The sequence below is a fragment of the Lissotriton helveticus genome, chromosome 11 (assembly GCF_964261635.1).
Source record: "Lissotriton helveticus chromosome 11, aLisHel1.1, whole genome shotgun sequence".
Taxonomy (NCBI): domain Eukaryota; kingdom Metazoa; phylum Chordata; class Amphibia; order Caudata; family Salamandridae; genus Lissotriton; species Lissotriton helveticus.
In genome coordinates, this window is record NC_136072.1 from 58,027,011 (window position 1) to 58,054,948 (window position 27,938).

General features: G+C 45.0%; 1 protein-coding gene across 2 annotated transcripts in view; it reads right to left on the minus strand.

Moving 5' to 3' along the window:
* Positions 1 to 27,938, minus strand: part of LOC144791898 (cytochrome P450 2J2-like) — a 203,004-nt gene that overhangs the window by 7,217 nt on the left and 167,849 nt on the right. For both annotated transcript variants that reach the window (XM_078666693.1, XM_078666692.1), the window contains one exon: positions 19,862 to 20,049. In XM_078666693.1, the coding sequence (XP_078522819.1) occupies positions 19,862 to 20,049 (188 nt within the window). The remainder of the gene's footprint in view (positions 1 to 19,861; positions 20,050 to 27,938) is intronic.

Below are 27,938 nucleotides of genomic sequence, written 5' to 3' on the forward strand. Positions count from 1 at the left end.
CAAGCATAGGGAACTGATAGACAAGATAAACGTCAAATTATGCGCATGGGGATGATTCCAAGCTCCTGGTAATGGCTAGTTGATACTTTTGACTGATTTTTTAAGCCACACTTCTTCAGCCTTCCTTCCCTTACCATGATATCATGGCTGTTTTGATACTAAATCCCAGAATGTGTACTTTTTATTACACCTCTTGCTGCTATTATGTCATTAACCATTCGAGCCTTCATATTCTGATCATACTCTCTATTTATAGGTTTCAATACCTATGGTGATGTAACTCTCTATAACCATATTTTTGTTTCCTCTTTAATGTTATTCATTTCTGTGTGGGGATCCTGGGGAAGTTGAAGCTCTCTCCTAATCTATCTGTTGCTCATCATTTAGTTGTACTACGCCGCAAATTATTACACCAATCGCAAAATCTGCCTATTTGGAAAATATGCTTACGGTCACGCCTAAAATAATTCTGCAGTCAAAGCTCAGAAGGCTGACCCTACTAAATGCCTTAAATAATATCTTCCCTCTCCTGATTAAGTATCTTCCTCCATATGCTTTGAAATTCTCCAAGAGGAAATACGGGCTTTGCATCCATTTGTGGAGGAAACTAATATCAGTATACAGAAATTAGATAAAAAAGGACTTCCATGGAATTTCAAATTACGGAAGCCCAACAATGGATCAGTGATTTTCAAGACAATCTTTCAAGATTGCGGTCACACAAAGAGAGATTACCTCACTGAAATAACATGCTGAAGAGCTTGAAAACAAAAAAGAGGTGCAATAAACTTTGCATTTATGGGCTTCTTGAAGATTTTGAGGGCAAAGATCTGGTCTTCTTCTTCACCACTTTCTTGCCACAGATTATTAATCTTTCTCACTCAACCAACCTCAATATTGAAAGTGCTCATAGACTTGGTTGCAAACTCTCTACTTAATCTAAATCAAGAGGTATTATTAACACCTCTGGAAACTCTCTTCTGTGGATGCTTCTTCAGTTTTACTGAAGAGTAGACTCCACATTATAAGGGGCAAAATCATTTGAGTAAGCTTCTATTCAGGTATCTCAAAATCCAAAATGATTATGCAAAAGTGGACTCTTTACATTCCTTCATCAGCACACAGATCTTTAAAGATTGTGATATTCTTCATGAATTTACAACATTTTATAAAACACTTTATGCTCCAGAACACCATCCTACAGACTCTGATATTGATTTTTTTCTTCCGACTCTTGACAAATCAGCTACTTCTATGCCTGGTTTATCCAGTTTGGAACAAGATATTTCCCTTTCTGAATTAACACCTGCTCTTTATCTCTTAAAGAAAGGTAATACACCTGGACCTGATGGTTTTATTAGAGAATTTTACTTTCACTTTGCTACTGTACTACTACCCTAATTCATTTAATCTAATTCACCCAAAGGTACCTTTCTAGAAGCAGTTATCTGCCTTATTCCGAAAGAGGGGAAAGATCCCACTTCTTGTAAAAATGATTGCCCTATTTCTCTGATCAATGATGACTATACAATTTTTGCTAACATTTTTTACCCAAGTTACTTAGCCCAGAAGAGGCTGGATTTATTAGAGGTCAAATGGGTTCTGACAATACTCAACGGTTTTTTACAGTCTTATATAAAGCCTCTAATTTCAATTATCCCCTTACTGCCATTAACATCAAAGAAGAAACCTTCGACATATTTAATTGGTTGTTTATATTTAACGTTTTACAATGGTATGGATTTTGATATAAAATTCTTTCACTCTTATCCGCATTATGCGATTTTCCCAGACCCTCTGTTATGGTTAATGGCTTAAATTATTCAAACTTCACACTCCAAAGAGGCATCCGACAAGTTGTTCCCTATATCCTCTATTATATATTTGCATTAGAACCATTTTTTTCAAATGTTTGACAAACCCAGTATAAGTCTCATCATTTATAATTAGCTGCATCTGCTGACAATATTATTCATTTTATTTCGAACTCTGAAACCTCTCTACCACTTCTTTCTCAAGAAATTCTCTTTTTTTTTCAAATGTCTCCAGTTACAAAACCAAACTTGATAAAACTGAAGTTCTACCATTAAATAAGTACTGTGTCAAACCATTATTTGCCTCTTCGGATTTCACCAAGGCTCCTTTCAAAATCATATATTTGGGATTTTTGTTTACCAATTCCATCACTTCTTCTGTCTCCCTTAACTTTTCGGGCATTCTTCTTAAAATTGACTCTCTTCTATCCAAATGTAACCTGCTTTTCTTATGTTGGTGGTATTGTATATATCAAGATAACAATTACCTCCATTATTCTTTATACTATATCCATTATACCAGTACATATTCCCCGCACATTTGTTTTTAAATAACTCACTTTTATCCAAGTTTTTTATGGAATAAAAATAAATCTCATATTTCTCTGTCTAAACTCAGGCACAGTAAATGTAATAGTGGGAAGATCTTCCCTGATTTTCAACAGTATCATGTGGCTTTCTCACTTTGCCAGGCTTCTTATTGGTTAACCAATAACTCTTCCCCTTTCTTACCACTTTGGTTATCTATAGAATTTTTTTTATCCCTCCTTTTTCTTTTCAAGAATATCTGGCTCAATCATGTCACCCCCAACATTTAACTTCCCATTTTCCAACATTTGTGTCAAATACTCCAGCCCCATTCTCCATCTAATTTGTTGAATCATTTGACCTTTTTCCAGCTACCCATATAGTATAATAAGGTAATTATGATTAATAATAGACCCTTTTTTTGGAAAGCATGGAAAGTAAGGGAATTAGTTGGGTCGGTGATTTCATTGAAGGTGAAATTCTGCTCTCTTTCCCCAATTCCAATCAAACTTTAAGTGCCCTAAATCCTTTCAATTTAAACATTCCATTTCATTGAACACACTATTAGACATTCTGGTAACTTTGCCTGATAATTCTCCTGAGACTACTTTTATTAATTTTCTCATTCATATCGTGTCTGGTTGACCCAAAGCCTTTCTCATCTACAAATTGTTAAATGCTTTCCCAAGCCTGAGACCTACTTGGTCATTGGAACCTTTGTGGGAAACTGACTTAGGCCATACTTGACCAACTTTTCGCTGTAACAAGGTATGGCTTAAAATTCACAAAAAGGTTTAAAATGGCTACACTTACTCATACTTTATTTTTTGTTTAGGAGAGAATTTATTATAACGCAATCCATGTCTCATTTTTTTTATTCCAGATGATTCCAAATGTTTGTCCATTCCCTTTCCAGACTGCAATCTCAAACACATATTTTTTTTTGTCCTAACACTTTACTGATTTGGCATAAGGTTTGGTAACAAATTAATTGATATTTCCAAACTTCCATTCCCTTTACTTTTGCTTCTCTTTTCCATGGTAGCCTTGACAAGGATTGGCACTCAACTTTTTTCAATAATAAATTATTGGGACTTTCAATTGACATTGCTTTTCAACAGATTATCATTATTTGGAAGCGTACATCTAACATATCTAATAAAGCCTGTTGGTATGCAGTCTGTCCCCACCATTGGCTGGATAGAATTTACGAAGAATCCATCCTATCACGTAAAAATGATTTGCAATGGTTACATCTTACTTTCTTTTTAAATATCATTTGTGCCCGTTATAATACTATGCAAACTCCATCATTTCATACCTTTAAACCTCACTTATTATTATTAGATTCTCTACTTACCAATTTTTTCATGTTTCCATTTTTGGATACACATTCTTGCTTGTTGTTTATTCAATGAAGGTTATTTATGAAAAATTATATTTCCTAGAAAATCTATAAAATCCTTAAAAAAGAGCTTGCATTATATCTTCAATTAACTAAGCTTTCTCAATGGTAGCCTCTTAATTATTATGTTATTATAATGTTCATCATACATTTTTATGGTTAAGTTTTGTACCTAGACGGATACATTTTTGAATCCCAGGGGGTCCTATTCTATCTTTCCAACTTTGTCTGTTCCATCTGTTATATATTAAGCAGCCTGCATCTGGCTTTTCTCTGGAGGGTTGTATCATCCCGGGAGCAGGGACTTGTGAATGGAATAGGCCTAACAATTGGGCCTTTCCAAGTTGGACGTGCTCTATGCTGTCCAGATCTGTGTGCTCAGGTAAATTAAAAGAACAGGCACTGGTATCAGAACATCGAAGGGGATAAGACTATCCTCTGGCCAGGCAGGTGACATTCCTTTGAGTGCCTGAGCCAAAGTCAGGCCTCAATGCCATGTATTATCCATGTGCCCCCAAGTCTTGAGATTGCATTGAATTGTTCCCAGCACACATGAGTAAATCATGCCCTATTGCTATGTGAAGGGAAGAATCAATACCAGTCCTTTTCATGCTAGAACCGAAGTGTCTTTGGCCTCATTACTGTCCACTCCCAGCCCAAGGAGCAATAGCAATGCTCTGAGTGTACCTCGCAAATCTTTACCCCGTGGTTAAAGGGTGTGGAAAGAGATGGCATTTCCTGCAGTCCTCTGCACTCCCTCAACTTGTAATACAATTAGCTGGTGTTTCCTCTGGAGATGGTGGTAGTGTAAGATGCCTGCATATGATGCCCATGCTGTAAGTGGACAATATGCTATTCTGATCTACCTCTTTTATATCTCTTCATGCCACCCTCTTTCAGCAATCTTAACAATGTAACCAGCAGGTGATGCTAGTTAATTTCTCAGTGTTCCTCAGTTTATTGGCCTTGAAAGGATAAATAACTGGGTTAACTCAACTGGGATTTGATCCTGTAACCTGCAGAGTTGTGCCAGAGCACTGCATTTTCAGACATTTTCTTAGTTCTAGTTTTTACACATTTACCGGAGGGGATAGGGAATATTAAACTTGTCTCTGGCCAATCAGGCCTGGTGCTTCCTGTTGAAGTGTGATTTGCCAGATTGCAGCACCGAAAGCCCTCTTGGAACATGATGTTACTTACACCGAGAGGCCTCTTGGACCATGATATTTCTCAAACAGAGTGTCCTCCTGGAACATGACGTTACTCACACCAAGAGACCTCTTAGAACATGACGGTACTCACATCGAGAGCCCTCCTGACACATGAGGGTGTTCAGTAAACAAAATTGTGTACCAAGGCACCTCTTAATGTATGTGAAGTATGTGCTGAACATCATCTTATGTCAACAGTAAGACTGTATCAGAAAAGGCCTTAGGGTTGTTAAAAGTGTAAACCTCTGCTTCCCACCTTGTTGGGGTTCAATACTTCAGTCAGAGATGGTCTTCCATGCTTTTAGAGAACAAGGCCTTTGCCTCTGTGTCTCCAATTCTGTTAGAAGGTAAAACCTCTGTGTAGCACTCTTCCTGCCAGAGACAACCTCCCAGCTCTTTTAGAAAGAAAGACCTCAGTCAGATGTTGGTCTCCAGTTTTTTTTACTCTGGCAGAGACAGCTGAGATTGCAGCTAAACACATCTTGGTAATAACACTGTAGTCCTGCCTATGCTGTCATCCTGCATCCACCTCAAAGTGACAGAATGCCAGCGGCTTAGAATCCCGCCCAGAGGCCTACTGCACCAGCATACAGGCAGCGGGGAAAATTTTGTAAATACCATAAAATGTATGCAGATAGTCTTGACTGTAATTAAGAACAAATTCCAGGCAGACTTTGGTATTTCAAGCAATTATGTGTGAGTAAATTCTCTCCAGTGATAATATTTCTGCAAAAACATGACTTACTCTTTACTGTGGGTGCTGCTTTGTCCCTCCCTTTCAGGCCTGAGGTCACTGTTGGAGCCTTTGCACAGACCCCACTGTAAATCAAAATCTCAGGCTGTAGCAGGAATTCAATGTCTTAATCTGCCTTTTTGTGTGCCAATGAAGATGGAACCTCCTATTCCATGTTTCTGTGAGCAGTGTGGATCACTCCCCAAATCTGTTCAGTAATGTGTACTGACACCCTCTTAACCTGATTTGTATTAATGTGCACTGACGACTCCTCCCCTTTATCTTACTGCACTTGAACCTCTAAAAGGTATTTCTTGGGCAGTGAAACTGCATTGGCAGGTTGTTCTGGCCTGGATCCATGCCCCTAATTAACCTGGCAAGAAGTGACAGCAGTCTGGAGCTCGAGCAGCAGAGGTACTCAAACTGCTCCAGGGCGCTTTGGGAGCCCCACCCCATGCTCGGCTTATCACAGGGTGAAGCATGGCCAGCAAGGTTTGAGGATCCCACACCACTCACTGTCAAGTTGTGAAAGGTACATCCTCACTAACTGATTCACAGCCTTGGGCTGAAGCCTAATGCGCCTGGGCTGTGTTCAATCTGTAAGCATGTTGTGTGTCGCAGGTGGGTGTGTCCCAACAGGGTCGCAGGCCACAAAGGGTCCAGGCTGACATCAGAAAAGCTTTGCAACAGGGGGAGGGGCACACGAGACCGAGGGAATGTACCAGAGAGAAGCACCAAAAATCTGCATGACCCTTTTCACAGAGTGAAAGTCAGAGTGAAAGCATAATAGTGGCTAACACTGCTGCAAACAAACTTTTAGATTTCAGAGGGAGAAAATAGGGAATAATCGGAGCCCCAACATCCCTTTTAATAAGCCACCACTGCAGTTTAGTGGTGTGTTTCATGCTTGCAATGCAAGCACTGCTGACTTGCTTTAAGACTGTACTTGGAACTATACTTGCATTTTTGGGGTTGCTGTTTTCAAACAGTGGTGTTTCAACAACCTTTATTATTGTAGGTACAATTCTATTCATTATACTTCTGAGGCAATGAGGTTGAATATTCTGTAACCATCTGAGCAACACTGTTGTCATGCTACAGCTTTCTCCTTGGGAGTAGATTTGTTGTCCTGCCTGAGTGACCACTGGACCTTGAGCTTTCAAAAGCTTTTACTACCTGTAGTAAGATTGCTCTTCTAGTACCCAATTGTTATCACACTATTGTCTGAAAGATTAATTAGGACCAATACATTTTGTTTTCTGTGGATCATTGACAGCTGATTCAACCAGTGGTGCTGCATTGTTCATATTGTGGTGCTCTGCAGTTGCTTATCATCAACTCTGATTCATATAGTTCACTGTTGATGCTGTCACATGTGCCACAACTGTAAGCTAGAGCTACATTATCTCTGTTCTTAAACTGATTTCGCTCTGTGGCCCATGTACTTCCTGTTGATGCTTCCACACCACCAGTACATTACTGATTCTAATGCCTTATTTGCAAGTACGATCGAAGACTTCACATTTGTGTTTGCATCTTCTGCATATTCACTGACAGTTCTGATGCAACCAGCCCCTTCTGTAAATCTGCCTTCTTTGAATTTTGGCCCTGGTTTGTCTTTTTTATTATTTCCTCCAATCTTTGAATCTGGATTCAATGCTTCAGTATTGGAAGTCTCACATTTGCATGTTACACCAAGCTCAGACAAAAGGAACTCAGTTCAACAAGAGATGAGAGATCAGTGGCCACTGCTGATCATCCTCTTCTAGCCAGATTATTATTATTATTTTATTTTTTTCACGGTCTACAAACAATTTTTATTCAACGCCAAAAAAAAGAATTTTTTGAAAACCGAATCAAACTAGCCAAAAGCTCATCAAAAGAACTTTCTTTTTGTTTAATCTTTTTATTAACAAAACCAAAAGAAAAAGCATTAGGTGACATATGCCGTTTCCACATTTGCCATATATACATTTCCGTACTACAAGATAATACATACAGAATAACATTTAGGGATAACAGAGATTCATGTATTACCGCTTCATCCAGAGCAACTGTAGGAACACAAATATCCCCCTGATAACTATTCCAGGCTCCCCAAATCTTCCCCCACTTCGCGGGACAGCCCCTAGCAACGTAGACCGACCTCTCCCTGTACATGCACCAGTCCACGTCTTCCATCCACCTCTTGACCCGGGGCGGTTGGCTGGTGCCCCACAGCTGAGCAATATTACGCTTACCAATCATACATGACAGGGTCGCCCACTGTCTCCCATATGCTCAAATCCGTAGGTTCCCAGACATTTAAGACACACCTTCGAGCCTCCAGTGTTATCTCCACCCCCAGAACCTCTCTCATCTTGTCATGAATTTGAACCCGATATTCCTGTATTTCTGCACAATGCCAAGAAAAATGCATGAAGGTTCCAAGCTCCCCGCACCCCCTCCGGCACTCCCCACTCTCCGCCCGACCCATGTGCACTAGCCGGGGCCCCGTGATATACGACCTGTGGAGAATCTTTAATTGCACAAGCCTAAGTCTCATTTGAATAGCCACCACCTTTGGAGAAGGGACTGCCTCCCTCCAGTCCTCATTGTCTAGTTCCAAGCCATCGGCACCCTATTGTGCCCTAATGGTTGCCATCGGGTCTCCCATATTGTTAATACTTTTTTTATATATCAACGAAATAGTATTTTCCTTGAGATGACCATCTAACACTCGATCTTTCAGGGGGGAGTGTGGCCCCTCTGGGAATAAATGTAAGCAAGGCATGTCTAACTTGGATGTATCGGTAGTGCTCACTCTCCTGTAGGTGGTACTTTTCTTGGAGGGCACCAAATGTAAGAATTGTGTCCTTTCCCCAAATATCCTTGTTCTGCGAGATCCCAATGAGATCCCATTTGTCAAATCCCTTTGTTTTCCACAGGCTGCCCAGCTTCTCCGAGTTCCATAGTGGGGTCGCAGGGGTGAGTTTTCCGTCCCACTTAAGGTGCTGAGTATCCGCATGCCACACCTGCACTGCGTGGGCCGATGGTCTGACGAGGGGAAATCGGCCGGCCCTGGCATATAACGCCCTCGTAAAGTCACCCCCAGGCACCTTCCCGCGGCCCATCGCATATCTGGGGTCTGTGGGAGACCCATAAAGTGGGTGGTTCACCACCGCTAGTTGGGGGGCCCAGTAGTATTTCCGCAGATCCGGCAAGCTGATCCCCCCATCATACCAGGGGGAGAAAGTTTAGAGAAGGCGATGCCCGGCTTGCCCTCCCAAAGGAGCTGCCGTTGAAGGGCCTCAATTTCTCTAAAGTAGGACGATGGCACCGGGTTTATCGTGTTCTGGATCGCGTACAGGAATCGGGGAAGAGCCGTCATCTTGAAGAGCACCGCCCTACCCAAGAGGGAGAGCGGTAGCGCCTTCCACCTCGCCACATCTTTACTAAGCCGGGCCATCGGGGGCCCAAGTTATTGGCGCATCTCAATTTCGGGTCTGACGTCACATAAATGCAGAGGTATCAGAATCCTACCAGTTCAAATTGTAACTGGCAGGAATTCGGGACTACCGGAGGGTCTCCACTAAGGATAAAAAGCACTGATTTCGACCAGTTAATTGCGAAACCAGAGTACCTCCCAAATATAGTAAGCACGTCTAGAAAACAAATCAGCAATTCCCTTGGAGTGGTGAGGTAAAGCAGGATTTCGTCTGCGTAAAGCGAGATCTTGTCCTCCCAGTCTGGCGTTCAACGCAGCCCTCTAATCGACCGGTCCCATTGGACCCATGCCGCCAATGGCTAGAGAGACAGGGCAAAAAGAAGTGGGGACAGGGGACACCCCTGTCTCGTGCCTCTGCTCAGAGAAAAGTCAGCAGATTTTCGATTGTTCACCACAACCCTGGCGAGGGGATCTGCATACAAGAGACGGACCCAGTTGATAAACTTAGGGCCAATGCCCATCTTCCCCAAAACTGCAAATAAGTAGGGCAACTCAACCCTGTCAAATGCCATGGTAGACTCCAATGACACCAGCACCCGCCGCCTCATGTATCTTCGAGGCGCCGCCTAATATCCCATGCAGTCTTCGTAAGTTAAGGGCCGTATTTCGATTCGGCATAAAGCCAGATTGGTCCGGGTGAACCAGGGTGGTGATGACTTTAGCTAGTCTCATCGCCAGGAGCTTCGCCAGCACTTTAGGCTCAGCATTTAGTAGTGAAATGGGCCTGTAGGAGGAGCAGTGCGCCTTGGGCTTTCCCGCTTTGTGCATAACTACAATATTCGCTACCCGCTGATCATAGGGAAGCTGACCCCTCTCTTTACTCTCTACAAACATGGCGCAAAGAAACCGAGCAAGACTATTTGCACTCAATTTATACAGCTCTATAGGGATTCCGTTTGGGCCAGTGGCCTTCCCAGAGTGTACACCTCTAATGGGCTGTGCCACTTCATCATTTGTGAGAGGGGAATCTAGGTAGTTCCGATCATCTTCCGACAGTGCGGGCATACGAATGTTGTGTATCATGGCAGCACTGTCTACCTCTGTGTAGACCCTTGCGGACGTATATCCTGAACAATAATATTCCGACAACTCATTCGCTATAATTTGCGGGTCAGTTATCCTATCCGAGTCACTTTTCTGCAACTCTGGCACTAGCCTCGACACCCACTTCCCTCTCTCCAGCCACGCTATCAGTTTACCTGCTTTGTCACCGTGTTCATATATCCTGCGTGTCTGCGTGCAGTGTCTGCGTGCTGTGTTTTGGCCGAATCCCTAGCTAGGACCCTATATTTTCCTGTAGCAGTTTCAATCGGTGTGTACCCTCGGGTCACATCCTTAGATACCGCAATCTCCATCTTGGTCACTTCCGCCTCCGCACGGTATACTTTGGCCCGATTTTCCATCTTTTTCCCTGCGACTAATGATAAAAACTCCCCTCGAATAATCGTCTTGTACGCCTCCCACAGGATCAGTGCCGAGTCTACAGAGCCTGTATTATCATGAAAATACCTTTCCGTGCTCGTAACGATTTCCTTCTTGGTGGCGGGGTCTAGTGCCATGCATTTATGGGGGCTATTCTACCTACGTAGAGTTGGCCAACTTCCACCCGGAGACAGATCGATGAGTGAGCAGAGGTTCCCCAACCCAAGAGTCGCACCTCTCTGACCGTTGCCGCCTGAGCCGCTGGTATCAGTACATAATCTATTCTGGATAGGGTGTGGTGTGCAGCAGATGCGTGCGTGTGGTGTATCCCGCTAGGGTTCTTCAACCTCCAACCATCGAAAGCCCTGTTGTTTCTAGGTAGTCGGGAAGCCACCTCTGGAACGGCTTCAGAGTTCGGGCTGGGTGTCTATCTCACCATCTATCACCGCATTGAAGTCCCCGCCCATCACCAGTAAACCCACGGGCAGCGTTAAGAAGATCGCACCTAAGTCTCGGAAAGTGTCAGTTTGCAGGCCTGGTGGAACATAAACAGACATAAAGGTAACAGTTCTCCCCTCCCACAGCCCCTATATGCCGATATACCTGCCTTGATGATCAGCCCATGTGGCCAGGATGGCCAGGGGAAAGGAATTTATCACTAAGATACCCACCCCTCTGGACCCCGTAGTGAATCCGGCATGAGCCACCAGCTTATATCCTCCTTATGTAGGGCCTTGCAACGATTACCAACTAGATGTGTCTCCTGCAGCAATACTACATCTGGGGATTGTCTCCTAAACAACTGGTTTACCATCTCCCTCTTAATTTTATCGCCTAGACCATCCACATTCTAACTGAGAACATTTATCCCCGATCCCCATCTAACAGCTGGCATTATAGTGGTAAGGAAACAGTACAATCATAGCTATGTCACCAGATGCAACAAGGAAATGAAAATGAATTGCAAATATAACTGAACACAATGCAATCCCAATTCCAAAAAAAACCTTCACTCTCAACCCCCCTCCCCCCTCCCTGCACCCCTGCATATGGCTGACGCCCATCCCCAACTAGCATTGTGCCTGTCGCCCAATCACTAATCTACAAACTAACTAAAGGTAGAAAAAGTAAGGAGGGCCAAAAAACCCCCGCCCCCTCCCCCAGCCTCCATAAACACTTCTTCGAATCCGGGTCAATCCACAGTAATTTTCAATTAACCAGGTCTAGTCAAGATATTGGCTGTGGAGCCACCCCACCCCCTGACCATACAATATAACACTTTAAATCCCACAGCCTTCTTTATGCTTATTCCTGTTGTTCTTCCGCTCCACCTCGATCTCGGTCCACTGGCTCGCTCGAATGCACAACATCCAGCCAGTCCAATGCCTCCTCAGGGTTATCGAAGAACCAGGCCTTCCCGTTAAGTTCCACCCGCAGGCGGGCCGGGAACATAATAGCATATTTCAGTCCCTTGTCTCTGAGTTTCTTCTTCACCGGCAGGAAACTCTGCCATTGTTTCTGCACCATTTGAGCGAAGTCTGGGAAAAAGGAGAGCGTTGCATTTTCATACCGCAAGGGGGTCCCAGCTCGCGCCGCCTGCAAAATCACATCCCTTTCTTGAAATTTCAAGACCCTCACAGTCATCGGGCGAGGGGGGCCCCAGGCCTGGGCCTTCCTCCCGGCACTCTGTGTGCGCGCTCAATTGTGAAAAAGTTACTTAGTCCCTTGGGCATGAGGTGGTTGAGGACAACGTGTTCGACAAACAGATCCGGTGTTTGGCCCTTTGATTTCTCGGGCACCCCAAGAATGCAAATATTGTTTCGCCTGGCCCTTCCCTCATATTCATCAAGTTTGCGATCCGTGAGGGTTCTTGAGGCCTTTAGGTCTTGTACCTCTTGCTGCAGCAATGCCACATTGTCGATTAAACTGGCCGTCTTGATTTCAAGTGATTTCACTTTCTCACTCGACTTTGTGAGATCCGCCCGTATCAATCCCACCTCAATCGTGACCGTGTCCAGTTTGTTATCTAAAGCTTCCATTTTATGGCCTAGGGACGCCTGGACCCCATTTATGGCTGCCATGAGATCCGTCAAGGTTGGTTCACTGGGAGTGACTATGCCGTCCCCTCCCACCGACTGAGCCCTCTTCATTTCCGCTGAGGACCCTTTGGGCATGGTATAGCGATCTAAATTATTGGTTTGGATATTCCTGGACCCCTTGGAAGATCTGGGCAGGGATCTTTCAGTGTCTAGCTTAGTCTCCATCTAGATGCCTTTGTCGTTACTGCCGGATACTGGACAGAGGACTTCACTCAGGAGCCAGGGTCATAAGGCTCCCTGCGCATCTCCCGGACACACCGATTCCAGTCGCTGTGTCGCCATGCCCCCAGGAGTCTCCGCAAGTCAATACACGGGTCTCCCAGCCGGTCAGCAAGTGGGGCAGTCCCCACAGCCACCGGTCATTCAAGCATACAAGGAACAAAGTGCCAGTCGTTAGTGCCCACACCACTGCCCACGAGGCAGGTAGTTTGAATCTTCTGTTTAGCTTCGAGGCACAGAAATCCCAACCGAGGATAGGCCACTCTATTCCAAATGTTCCACTGCCCCCACAGCAACTGGACTCCTCATCTGACACCCACAGTCAGTAAGAAGAAGGACCGGGTCCGCTGAGGGCTTCACTCGCGTCGCGGCGTCATACGAATGTCCACACCACCCTGCAACCTTACCAACAGGCGGACCTCACCATGGCAGGGCAGAGTGCACCATGTCAATGCGCCTCCCGAGCCGTTCCTCCCGCAGTGCGGATGATGGGCACCCCCGCACCACTTGCTCTCATTATCGGCTTCTCAAGTATACGGGCGGTGCAGGGTAGGCAGCGGGAGTCTCAAGGGGGCCAGCTCCACCAATCCAGTGCTCACCGGGGCCTCAATTCGTGTTTCGGGCTCCCCAGCAGTGTCACAGTTCATCTCTGTCCGCCTCGAGCCGCCACGGCGCAATGCAGCGCCTCATAGTTATGCAGGACGGCCCCACTCTCTAATTCCACGGGGCTGTCCAGGCGAGTCACTCGGCGCCCGGGTCTCTCTGCTGTCGCCCTGCCTCTCACGCGGCCATCTGGGTCTGCCCCCCCCCCCTTCTAGCGAGATTTTAAAAACCTTCAAAGCAGCTTGTAAACAAGTTTTTTGTACATGCTTTATAGCCCTGAAGAAGTCTCAAGTGGACGAAACGGGTTGGCTAAAGCTAAAATTAATGCACTTTAATAAGAAGATATCTAATAAAAAGTTTGACCTAATTGGGAGTGCTGAGTGACAGTGCAATAACTTTGGAACAAAGTTTTTGTTTGGAAGAGCGTTGTTGGTGGTGGATCTCTTACACTTGTCCACCCATATGTTTTACTTATTATTTGCAAACTAATGTGATGTACTGTATTGATAGGTGCGTTAGGTTATGAAACATATATATATATATATATCTATACTACTATTATAAAGGAAGAACTTTGAGGCTTTGAGGCGGGTAAACTCGGGAACCACAGCGCCAATCCACACACCCGATACATCTTTGTAATCCTCAGGGTGTGCAGATGGACATAGGCTATATAAAGTAAAAAAATATGTTATATTTAAAAATAATTACATTAAAAAAAAATAGTCCCTGAGAAGTAGCGCCGGCCGTGACCTGCGTGCTCACGTCAGGACATGGCGCGGGGGAGGAGCGGTGACGAGCGACCGGTGAGGAGCAGCGGACCGTGCGGACATGGTTATTGACTAGGGCTTCATGTCATATAGTCCGATTTCCAGTAAGTTCATCTTGGGTTACAAGTTATGTGGTTTCTTTTCTGCGAATTAGTGGTTTTAAAACTGGAAATGTCCAAAGACTGTTGGCTGGTTTGCGGCTCCGTACCCGGTCCCAGGCAAGCCAAAGCACTTCACGGCCTGCTGTTCGCCCGAGTTTGGTTTCGTCTCTGCTTTCCAGGGCGGGCGGAGGGGAGAGAGCGGGTGCTGCACGGGTGAATCGGGCTTTCAGCAGCAGAAGAGAGAGTGAAGAAATCTGCTGCTAAATGAACCCAGTTTGTTCTTAATCCATCATCAGAAAGAGACATTTCAATGCACTGCATCTACCTGCAAAATAAACCCATTGTGTGTGATGCATGCGCCAATGTTCCAGTCCAGGCCAAGCAAAACAAAGCAAACAGTGCTCATCTGAGCCCCGTCTCCCTTCTGTTCTTGCGTCTGCCCTTGCAATCTCGGAGTCTGGGGGCCAAAGAGGGCAGGCCAGGGGTCGTAAGGGGCATGATGCCAACTGAATTCCAGGAACATGAGAGGTCGGGGGCTGCTGGGGGGTGGCGTTGTGTAGTGCCCCATGCACACACACAACCCCTGACAGCAGACAGCGCCTCCCGGACTCATCTTGAGCGAGTTTGGGGTGCTGCTGCTCCCCGGGCGCCCAGTCTCTCAAGGAGTCGCACCCCCGGCCCTGCCTTGGCTCTGCCTTCGGACAGTGCTTTAAAATACCAGAGGTAGAAGAACAAGAAATAATGCTTTAGCACACTGGTGACTGAGGAACGCAGAGGAATGTTTTAATCCATGGTGTAGACGTACAGGACGGCACAGCACTTTATACTCCCACACAAGAGGGTGAAGTGAAGTGCTTTGTGACACAGGAACAGCAAGCAAACCTGGAAGACAACCACATTGAAAGGTGTCTGCAGGACTTGTGCGCCATCTCGTGGTAAAAAGATGTAATGCACGGCGTGTGCACATAAGGAGGTAGTTACAGGGAGGATAAAACCAGACAGACTTTGTGGGGATGCAGTGTGCAGCCTGACAACTTTACCCTCTGGATCCTGGCCCACCATCACATAGCACAGAACCTGACCATCTACCACACCCGGCCTCAACACAGCACAGGAGGTGTTGAATGAATACGTCTTTATTGTATAGAATCTATATCTATATCTATACCACTATTATACCTTTGCACCTTTGAGGCGGGTAAACTCGGGAACCACAGTGCCAATCCACACACCCGATACATCATTGTAATTGTCAGGGTGTGCAGATGGACATACGCTATATAAATTGAAAAAATATGCATTATTTAAAAAATGTACATTAAAAAAAAAGTAGTCCCTTCGAAGTAGCGCCGGCTACGACCTGCGTGCTGACGTCAGGAGCGCGGGGAGGAGCTGCGTCCAGGAACGCGAGGGGGAACGGCAGACATGGCGCGGGGGAGGAGCGGTGGACATGGCGCGGGGGAGGAGCGGTGACGAACGGCGGAATGGCGGTGAGGACTGGCGGACAGGCGTGAGGAGCAGTAAGCGGCGAGGAGCGGCGGAGCGGTGAAATGAGGAGCACGGGGGAGGAGCGGCGGATAAGAATCCGGGCAGGCGGGGGTCGGGGCAGGCGGGAGTCGGGGCATGCGGGGGGGCGGGCGGGGGACGGGACGGGGTGGGAGGGGGCCCAGGCTGCTTGACAATGTCGGGGCAGGCGGGGGACGGGGTGGGCGGGGGACGGGACGGGGCAGGTGGGGGCCTGGGCTGCTTGACAATGTCGGGGCGGGCGGGGGGCCGGGAAGCCTGATTGCTCCCGGACAAGGTCGGGACGGGCTGCTAGTATATATATATATATATATATATATAATCAGTAACTGCTGAATGCCTGAGTGCTAATTCATGTATGTGAATTTATGCTATTTCATGTATGTAGATTTACAGTTTCACAGCGTTTTAATATTTCTTTAATAGTTATTTCATACTCATTAAGAATGACGTTTGGAGAAAAGCACTGGGATTTTGAATTAATAAAGCCTTTCAAATTAATAGTGCGGATTTCTTGTATGAGTGCTTCTTCTGAGGGAAGAGTACTGGCAACCAATGAGAAATATAAATGTATTCATGACTGTCTCTGGCAGAACCTGGTTGATACCTAATACACAAAGGGCCAGATTTATCAATGTTTTGAGTCGCCCTTGCTCCATGCAAAGGGGCTAAGGGCAACGCAAAACATAAGTGAGATTTATCAAGCCAAGCAAGGCCACCTTTGCATGGCCCTGCACGGCCGAGTATTGTCAGCACAAAGCGTTGCCTTGCATTACTCTATGGCAGGGAGTCATTCCATGGGTGAAGTGTGGGTGTTCCTGCATATCCACCCATGGATTTTGGCTCATTCCCTGATTTACCGTTAGTGGTAGACCTGGTAATGCATCAAAATGTTACGCCTCTACAGGTGAGGTGTAACATGGAGAAATAGCTTTAATTCTCCTTGTATTTTCCTCTTTCTAAGTTTGCTGCATATTTCAGCACAAAGAGAAAGAGGAAAATGCCTCCCAGAATTGTTTTTGAGCAGGAAGGTGTCCCTTCGGGCACAATAATAATCCTGCCTACAACACAGACTCCTTTGAACCATGATGTGAGGGTGCCTGAATAGACACTAGACAGCCAAAAGTGCTCCTGAGCTAAAAAAGGACATGAATGCGCTGTATAATCTATACTACTATAATAAAGCAGAAACTTTCAGGCTTTGAGGCGGGTAAACTCGGGAACCACTGCGCCAATCTACACACCCGATACACCGTTGAAATTGGCAGGGTGTGTAGATGGTTATAGGCTACATAAATTAAAAAAATAAACGTTATTTAAAATGTTAGATTAAAAAAAAAGTAGTCCCTCAAAAGTAGCGCCGGCCGCGACGTGCGTGGTCACGTTAGGAGCACGGGGAGGAGCGGCGTCCGAGGAGCGGCGGACATGGCGCGGGGGAGGAGCAGTGACGTCAGGAGCAGAGGCCCGGCGGCGGAGGAGGAGCGGCGGACATGGCGCAGGGGAGGAGCGGTGGTGCGAGCGGACAGGCGGGAGCAGCGCCGGCGGAGGTAAGGGCACTCATCTAGGGGCAGGCGGGGGACAGGACGGGACGGGCGGGGGACAGGACGGGCCAGGCGGGCTGGCGGCGGTCGGGGAAGCCTGAGGACAAGAAAGAGGAGGCAAACGGTGCACTACAAATGTCAGACAAACGGTGCATTACAGGAGGAAAAGGAGGAAAAAGTGACGTGTAGCCAGAGGGGTTTTAGATGCTGTAAAAGTTTGAGCCACCTCGGCTTCCGTAGGATAATCCCATGCTCTTCTCAATGGAACTCTGTGCTCCGCCGTTAACAAAGTGCGCAACGAAGGCCTACACACGGTCAGGAGAAAAACGGTACCCCCTCGAACGAGGCCACCTTCTGTCAAAAAGGGGAGAGTTTGCTCACATAACGGTCAGCGGTGAATATGTTATTGTTTAGATGCGTTTGCTTCACTATAGGAGATTATATTTATAGAGGAGTATTTCCTTCACGAATACCTGCGTCCCTTGGATGGAGTGGAGGGAAGGGGGTGGATGACGTGTGCACGAGGAAAAAGTGACGTGTGCAGGTTACAAAAGTGGGGCGGGCGGGGGCCCTGAAGCAAAGTAAATTACAGGAGGAAAAAGTGACGTCTGCAGGTTACAAAAGCGGGGCGGGAGGGAGCCCTGAAGCCTAATTGCTCCCGGGCAACGTCGGGACGGGTTGCTAGTGGCTAATACAGTGCATTCCCGCACCTTGCCTTTCATACTACATTAAGAAAATAGCACCACTATACATATATGACAGAGAACTTATATCTGTAATTATGTTATGATTTGTTATCTAATGCTTTTGGCAGGAAACTGTCTAGATAGTTTTATATCAATTTATTGATACATATATATATATGCGCACTACTGTCCTTCATCACAATCCCTCCCATGCGCTTACAACCTCACTTTTCTGTGCACCTTTATATGGTTGTTATATTGTATAGTGGTGCTTGACTTTGTTCAGATACAACGGATTAACTCTTGTACACATCTATCTTTCTTAAATTGCTTTCCACTGGGATATTATCTTATTCTAACATTATCTACCCAGGCCCAGTGGCTTTTTGGGTGGCCCCATTGTTAATTGCTGCCTGAAACGTTGCTACATCTGGCTCAAAATCTCTGGGTAAGCTGGGGTCATATTTGAAGTGGGTTTAGAAAATCTACTGATTAGGCACCCATTCAGCAAAAAAAAAGAATATGGATTAAGAGAAACAGGTAGAAAAAGGGCATATGGGATTGCATTAAAAATAAAAAAAACATTTTCAGAGATTAATCAAGTTGAATTTGTCAATTTATTGAACACTGTCCATCTTGAAACTGTTGAGAAAGCATTTTGGTTTGATAGGGTTTATGTGAAACTGTTTCAGCAAGATGCTTATCATCAAGAAGACATAGAACCACAGTTTGTGAATAAATAGCATTAAGAGTAGAACTTGGTGTCTTGAAGATAGCTCTGTAATCCCCTTTCTCTATGAATTCATTTTTTGTATATCACCAGGCCGGAGATAGGCTCCTGATTTACTCCAAGACTAGTGACTCAACGACTTAGCGCTGAAGGTAGTAAAGGAGACTTCCTAAGTCAAAAAAGATCCAGATGACATAAGAAGCAGAGACGTTGAAATAGAGGACTGTAGCTGCTCAACACTAAATTAAGGAAATTAAGGACTTCAACGTCAAATGCATGCCTGAGGTTCATTGACAACGACAATTAAAGTTTACACCCCAAGGGTGGGTCAGAGGAAGAGATATCTGAAATGTCCACGCCTTCAGATAGCTTTATGGAAAACCCCATATATATGTATCAGAATCAAGAAAAATGAGAAAAACAACTCGACTGAAAAACCAGGAAAATTGTTCTTCTTCGAACTGGTTGTGATCAGTTATCTGTGACCAGACAAAAAGCATGCCTGACTGAGCGCCCCGTCCCCTTCCCCCATGCATAATGCTTTAGTGCAGTTTCTAGAAGTCCTAAGGTGGAAGGAACCCCTTCCCCAGCTGTGCTGAGTCACTGCTGATGCATCATTTGCTGCTTTTTTCTTTTACAAAATACATGAGTGAAGTGGCATTGTCAGTCAAATGTTCTATTGTGTGTCAAATGTGGCTCAATCAACTATTTTGTAAATAATATGGCACCTGCTGCCTCCTAAAGACATATTCTTTGTTAAAATGGTTTCAATTTCAGAATATGTTAGAAATGAGTTCCTAGGCCACTGAAATACCTTCACCCTTTGATGACAATCAAACTGAATTCCATAATGGAGACTTACAATTGTGCCATCAGTATTCAAACACATTTACATTTAAGGCTGCTGCAGGTGGGTTCTACGTGCATGTGGGACAGAGTGAAACTGGAATTGAGAACAAGACAGACACTGAAGGTACCTTGTTTTTACCTTTTCAATATGAAAACCCTGGATCTCTGTGTTTTTCAAGGCTTGCCGAGGAATCCCCACAGAGACAATATTCCCATAGCGAAGGATCTCATGAATCACGGCGTTGGTGTAAGGCAGCTTCTTTAGGTCTTCATACTCAATGACCTGCGAGGGTCCAAGAACAGCATCCAGTTCCTTCTGAACCTCACCTGGAAGGGAACAGAGCAAGAGAGGGATCTGTATTTGTAAACCGTATTGGATCATGGCTCACTACAGTGCCTCGGATACCATGCCCCATGCTCATTCAACATGTAGGTGGCTTCTTTTTTCCAATCCTCATGGAATAGGAACATCCTACGGGAAACAATCTTTACAACACAGTCATGACATCACACTACCTTTACATAGCAGTCATTACATCGCAACATCCTTTGCATCGCATGCCATTACAACGCAGCCATTACATTGCATGTCACTACAACGCATGTCATTACAATGCATGTCACTACAATGCAGGCATTACATCGCAAGTCATTACAGCGCATACCGTTACGACGCATAGTACCCTTAAACTATTTGACACTTACCCTACTTTTGCACTCACTGGAGTTAGAACATTAATTATTACCCCTATACTATCCAACACTTACCTTAAATGCAATGTAATGGTATGCGTTGTAAAGGTATAATGCGATGTAATGGAATTCGTTGTAAAGGTAGTTTCTGAAAATGCAATGTAATGGCATGCTATGTAAAAGAATGGTCTGAGCCGTTTCTGACAGCATCAGAATCTGCCCCTAAGTTCTAATTATGAGGTGGGTGTGAAAATCGATGCAGCAACACCAGACCAGTAAGGGACAACTTAAGGGGCTCTGGGAAAGGTATATTTTGTGGGCACTGGTTGAACTAACTTTAAATTTGTTGCCCATTTTCAGTTAATTCAAGGACACATTATTCCAAACAATATTGATTACTATCTTAACCTTCAGAAACAGGGGCACACAGTAAATTAAAGTGCTAAACCAGGTGATTATTTTAAATGTCTCTGCATGCACACTTTTCCCATGCCTTAAAATGTCTCAGCCCAGAGTTATTCATACCACAGGTAGGTAATTATTAGATGTGGTATTTTCATGACATTATGAGTCTTTGGTCTTAAGTGATGAATAACTGTGTGTAAATGTGTGTTCCTCTTATTCCAAAGTCTTTTCTTAGACATATTGGGCCAGATGTAGGTAGCCAAATACCGGTCGGTAACGGCCGATTTCGGCCGTTACCGACCGGTATTTGGCTTTTGAGATGTAGGTGGGTCTGAATTTACAGAATCGGTATATTTACAGATTCGGTAAATTTACCACTTCGGTATTTTACCGAATCAGTAAATATACCGATTCTGTAAATCCATATGTAGGTAACACTCCTAAGAGTGCCACAGGCCCTTAAGAGTCGGTATTTTACCACCCAATCCTATTGGGTGGTAAAATACCGAATTCAGGTGTGCATGCACATCTGTGCATGCACACCTGTGCCATGTGACACACAGACATGCCCTTAGGGCATGTCTGTGTGCCACATGGCACACATGCCTGCACTTGGGGTGCTAGAGGGTGTCAAAGTGACACCCCTGCACCCTTGCAGGATTCGTTATTTACCGAATCTGTAAATACCGAATCGGTATTTCACATTGATTCCTATGGGCTTCAAGGCCCATAGGAATCAATGTGAAATACCGAATCGGTATTTACAGATTCGGTAAATACCGACTCTTACAGATTCGGTAATTTTTTACCTACATCTGCCTCCTTCCTATTTACCGACTCTTAAATACCGATTCGGTATGAGTCGGTATTTAAGAGTCGGTAAATAGGAATTAACTACATCTGGCCCTTAATGTCTAGAAAATATCCTGAATGTGCAGGTTTAACTTTTGATAGGACTGTGCAAACTAATCTTAGATTCTTTTTGCATTCTTTTTGCATAGTTTTGGGAAATGTCATAAAAATTACATGACATTACAAATTCAGCATTTAGCATTCTATTTTAGTGCAAAATGTGTTCTTGTGTTCAATTTTGGAAGCAAGAAGATCACATTTAATGCTAAAAGAATAGGCCAAAAACACAACTGTTGTGAAGAGAATGCAAGCAGGTGTTGTTCACAGCAGTTGTGTTTCTGGACTATTTCCAGTGAGCCGATTTTAATCTTAATGCTTGTGAAATTGTATGGCGTGGCATATTATGTAATATCGCAACACAAACATTACGGAAATGCCAGAAATTTCTCAGGATTACGCCAGCGTAACAAAAAGTTCAGCTAAGCCTAGTTTTAATGTAACACTACTTCCTACAATTTGGGCAGAATTTCTTCCTTAATCACTATTAACTTTAAATATGTAATGAGAACTTCACTTGCTCTATCCTTTGCTTAATCTTCCCATTGTTAACCTTTTTTACTGACATATTTGTATCCCTCGCTTCTCTGGTTTGCTACTTCTTCTCCCAACTATGTAAAATATAGGGGCATATTACCAACAACTAGCGATAATTATCGCTATGTTGGCTTAGCGGCAATATTTTTATCGCCGAGCTACGGTGATTTTTATCGCTTAGGAACCTTGCTATTATCAAGGTTTATCTCCTAAGCGATAAAAATCGGCCGAAATGCATGAATATCACTGAAAAGTCAGCAATATTCATGCATTACCGAGCTAATGCTCTTAGCCATGTTATCCACCTACCATTGGATAACATGGCTAAGAACTGCTCAGGGCAGGTGTTAGCTTTTGGAGATAATCGCGCTTAGCGCAAATATCTCCAAAAGTTGGTAATAGGAGATAGCGATGTTAGCGACATCTTGGCACGCCCAGTTTGCATGTCATTAGTGATACATTTCACTGGCATGCAAAGCGGGGCCCAAGATGGTCGCTATCTCCTACTAGCTGTCGCTAACTGGTGATAGCGACAGCTAGGTAATAGGGAGATAATTTTATCTCCACTTTCTTGGCTTTTAAAGCCAAAAAAGCGGAGATAAACCCCCTTGATAATATGCCCCATAGTTTTGTAGCTTTTTCTCAGCCCTTTTCTTTCCCTCTTAATCAATATTTTTTATGCATTTCTTTTAATCCCTTTCTATGCAGCTCTTTATTTGTCCACCTCCACTTCTTTTTTGTCACAGCTTCCATCTTCTCTGTTTACATTCCTGTTCCAATTGTGCCTCAGGGTTTGTGGAACTTGGGGCTGAATTTTTGACTCCCCAGCCCCACCCCTCAAGACCCCCAAACCTGAACTGAACATAAGCTTCATGAACAGTCCTCATCAATAAAGTACACGTGTTATAGGAACCACGAAACCCTGGCAAGCTTCATGTACCTATGCTGGTCTATTTGCGAGTTCTGCAAATCTAAAACCAGATCCACGGTTTTAGACCTGTCAGTCTTAGCGTGCTCTTCCCCTCAACATTTTGCCTTCTTCCTCCATTTTGTCTAACCTTGTTTTTGCTGGCCTTAGGAATCTGAGCACTTTACCACTGCTAGCCAGCGCAAAAGTGCATGTGCTCTCACCTCAAAACATGGTATTATTGGCTCATACTCAATTGCCATATTAATTTACTTATATGCCCCTAGAAAGTGGTACTATAAATACCCAGGGCCTGTAAATTAAATGCTACTAGTGGGCGGCATGGCTTGGCAGTTCGGGCTGGACTGTTCCCATGAGGCACAGGGTCAGACTGATTTGCATATAGCCATGTCTGAACTGGGGTGGCAGAGTGGGCTAAAGAACGGTGATGGATTAAACCCAGATCTTTTGACTGGGTGTGAGTGTTTGATTGATTCAGATGCTCCGTCCATCACCATCCCCTTTTGTATCGCTTTTGGCCGCCATAAGTGTGGCAGGGTATGCTCAGACGTGAGTCCCTTGCTCACTTTGCCACTGGATTCAAGCAAGCCGTGCTGAAGACGGCTGCAATGCCAGAAACCGGTCCTCGGAAGCTTGTTTCCAGTCCAGGGAAGGCATGGCTTGGCAGTTCGGGCTGTACTGTTCCCATGAGGCACAGGGTCAGACTGATTTGCATATACCCATGTCTGAACTGGGGTGGCAGAGTGGGCTAAAGAACGGTGATGGATTAAACCCAGATCTTTTGACTGGGTGTGAGTGTTTGATTGATTCAGATGCTCCGTCCATCACCACCCCCTTTTGTACCACTATCGGGCTTGCAGCACGGATTGTGCCACCCACTTCAGTAGCACTTTAAACATGTCTCAGGCCTGTCATTGCAGAGCCTCTGTGCAAGGTTTAAACTGCCATTTCGACATAGCAAAATAAACATTGCCAGGCCCAAACTTTCCTTTGTTATACATATAAGTCACCCCTAAGGTAGGTCCTGGACAGCCCAGTGGGCAGGATGCAATATATTTAAAAAGCAGGGCATGTAGTTTCGTTTTTGCTACTGCAAGGCCTATATCTCCCATAGGATGATGTTGGGATTACCCTATTACATTTCATAAGTGTAATTTCCAAATGGGAAAATATAACAGATTTAAGTTTAGTGTCTCTGAAATCCTAATTAAAAAATCCCAAATTCTAGTGAAGTCAGATTTTAATTTACAATTCTGAAAATGCCACTTTTAGAAAATTGGCATTTTCTTGCCTGCTGCAATTTGGTGTCTGCAGCCTGTCTCTGGTCACATGACTGGGTGTAGTTGGCAGTTGGGCTTTGTTTATTCCTCCTAGACAGCTACACACAATGGGAGCTTAGGTGTGACAGAGTGGGCTATCACAGGCAGAATGGGAGGAAGGAACTGGACACAGCCTCACTTACATTTGAATAGACTGTTTCCTGTCCTGATACATAGGGCTGCATACACCATGTAGTCAGTCTGGAGCCAGGGGAAGGAAGGCAAGGCACCTGTGCACTTTTAGAGGCATGCCTCTAAAAGCTTCTCCCCACTTCAAAGGCACCACTGTGTATAAAAGAAGGACCTCAAACACCACCACCTTAGTACACTTCTGTACCTGTGGATAATCTGCTGTGCTGCTGAAGGATTGCCACTCTACTGGACTGCACTCTGCTGGATCCCGGCGTTGCTGTGATGATCTTCTGTCTGCTTCCCTCTTGCCAGGGTGATGACTGGACTTGCAGCTCTTGAGCGTTTTACCCCAGAGTGACTCCAGGGGCTAATTGGCTGGCCTCCTGATCTGAAGCCAGTCTTTCAGCTTCCTGCACCTAGACTCTGCCATCTGTGAGTCATCCTTGCCAAGTGGGCCCACCCCTGTCCTGGACCATTGGAAGTGGGCCTAAGGTAGCGGTGACCGGCACAGGTAAAGCGGGGTGGAAGCGGGGGACGTCGATAGATGACGGAATATAAATAAATAAATAAATAACACCTATTTTGTTGCCTGTCGTTTACCCCCTGCCCTGCCATGCCCCGTAGCTCTGCATTTACCTGTGCTGGCTGCCACTGGCTTAAGTGGCTTGCCAGCGGAATGGAGACATCTTCTCTGCTGAGTGATGTATCCCAGAGCAGAATGGATGCATCTCCTCGGATGAGCGGCACATCCCTGAGCAGAACTGATGCATCGCCGCTGCTGCATGGATTGGACCTGTTACAAAGACCCACATCGCCCACCGCAGTCCTTGGAACTGACGCATCGCCTCCATGGCATAGTGCATTCACAGCGCGGGTCCTCTCATTTCTCATTGGGGGCAGCCTCGACAATGACGCCGTACTCCACATCACAGCCTAGAAGTTCCTCGGAACCAACACATTGCCAGTTGTGTGCCACATCCCTTGCACCAGCCTTGGCATTGCAAGTCCCACCCACAGGATCCTCAATGATGATGCAGCAGGTCCTTGGCAGCGCTGCATCTCAGAAGTGCCGCATGGCTTCAGCTGCAGGGCGCATCTTTGGCACGGATCCATGCAACGCTCCCCAACTAGGATTTAAGGTACTCTGTTCAGGGGGCTTAACGGGGTCCCTGTAGCCATTAATGCTCAATTGCCATCGGCCTGAACTTGTGACTTTGTCCCGGTCTGACATAATCAGACATCTCTAATTGGCGCTTTGTGCTGTTTGGTGTAATTTTCACAACAAACTTAAACATTCAATAACTCTAGTTCTACTAATTGGATATTTGCCATTCTGTACTGTTTTATTTATTAAAGCTTACTCTATTTTTCTATTACTGTTGTGGACTCATTTTGTGGTGTGTTTTAACTGGTTTTCTGTTTGAAGTGTTGCACAAATACTTTACACATTGCCTCTAATTTAAGCCTGGCTGCTCTATGCCAAAAAACCAAGGCGGTGAGCACAGGTTAATTTGGGGTTGGCTTGTGCCTTACCTTAACAAGGATTGTCGCTATTGTTTGACCAAGTCGTACACCCCAGTCAACCAAAAACCTGATTTCCTACACAAGGAGCTCATTGAAGGTCCAAGAGAAAGAAGGGCTTCATACATCCTATTATAGGATCTACAAATCCTAAACAAATAAACTTTAAAAAAGGCAAGCCTCGTGGGACTTGGCCATACACTGTGCATTGGACGCAGGGCCCTTTAATGCTGAGACACTGTGAGAATGTTGGTGTAATGTTCTGCCTTGTTTGAAGGTCTTATTCTAGTTTTTGTGTGCTTTGTACTGTTCTTGTCTCTTGGTCTTCTAATCCTGTCTGTTTGTGTATTCAGAATCCTTGTCTTGAATTCCAGTGTTCCTAGTTCTGTCTGCATGCTTTTAGTCCTTAACTTGTTTGTGTCCAGATTCCTCCTTATGTACTTCGGTGTTCCTTGATCTGCATGCTTCCTGTCCTGTTCTTGTTTCTTAGATTCTAGCCCTTCTCTTCCTAAATATCCAGTTCTCTTGCTCCATTGCTTTTACCCTTTCTTGTGTGTATGTGAAATTCTTAGTTATTGTAAACAGAGATTACCAGTGACTTTTGAAGCAGGGTGGTTCTTTCACAGAGATTCATTTAGTGAGCGTCTACCATAGGACATGTTGGTTGCCTTCCAATAACCGGTGAGATTAACTGTTCCTTGTCTTTGTGCTAGAGGTCTTATCCATTACACAGTGCTCATTTTCCACAGAGCATACAAACTATCAGTTACAGTACTTTGTCTGTTCCTCTGCTTACTTTCTAATTCCATCCAATGATTTTCCGTATTGCGTTTATGCTGTCTTTCTTATTTTATCTAATGCAGGCATTACCCCGTTCATAGCCAGCATCCCAGTTCCAGTACCTTTCATGGTTCTCCATTCATCAGCTTCTATCCGCTTCTTCTATGTTTTCGGATACTCCCTGATGTGTGTTAAACTCCTTCTCTTGAATTGCTTTGTCTCTGTAGAGAACAAGCTCTTACTGTTAGGTAGTGTAGCCCAGTGGCGCAACAAAAGCCCCTGCAGACTCCCCGGTGTGAGCGGGTGGAGCCCAGCATTGGGTCCCCTCTGGCACTGGGACTGGATCTGGAGCATGGGGGGGGCGGAGGGGGGGGGAGGGCTGATGTACATTTTGGAGAGGGGAGTGGGGCACTCGAGTTTTGTTATGCCACCAATCTATCCCTGGTCTTAGCAGAGGGCCTGACAGATGCAGGTTATAGCTGAAGGCCAGGCCCTATAGCCAACCCCTGCCGTGCATAGAGATATGCACAGCATAGTGGGGCCTGGCCACCAGTGGAGGGTTGGATGCAGGTCTTGGCACTAAACCTCTGCTGTGCATGGCTGAAGGCCACGGTTGCTTGCAGAAATTAGGAAGAAGTCCTGTGGCCCACTTTGCTGACATGCGCAGAAGTCTGGCTCTTGGGAGTTAGGCTCAGGGCCTGACTGAAGCACAATGTGAGCTGGTCGCTCACACAGAGTTGGAGGCTGGGTTTGGCCTTTGGCTAACCACCTTATGCACGGCCAAGGGCACAGTACTGGTATCATGACATGATGTCAGCAATTGTGTCATTTCAAATGTTGTGAGTGATGCTTTTAATGACTTCATTTAAATTATCATGAGTGATTTCATATGAAAGGTTATAAGCAGTATGTAAGTTAAGTATTTATATAAATATATAAATATATAAATATATATATATACAATGGGCCTATTTTTTATCCTCATAAAAATT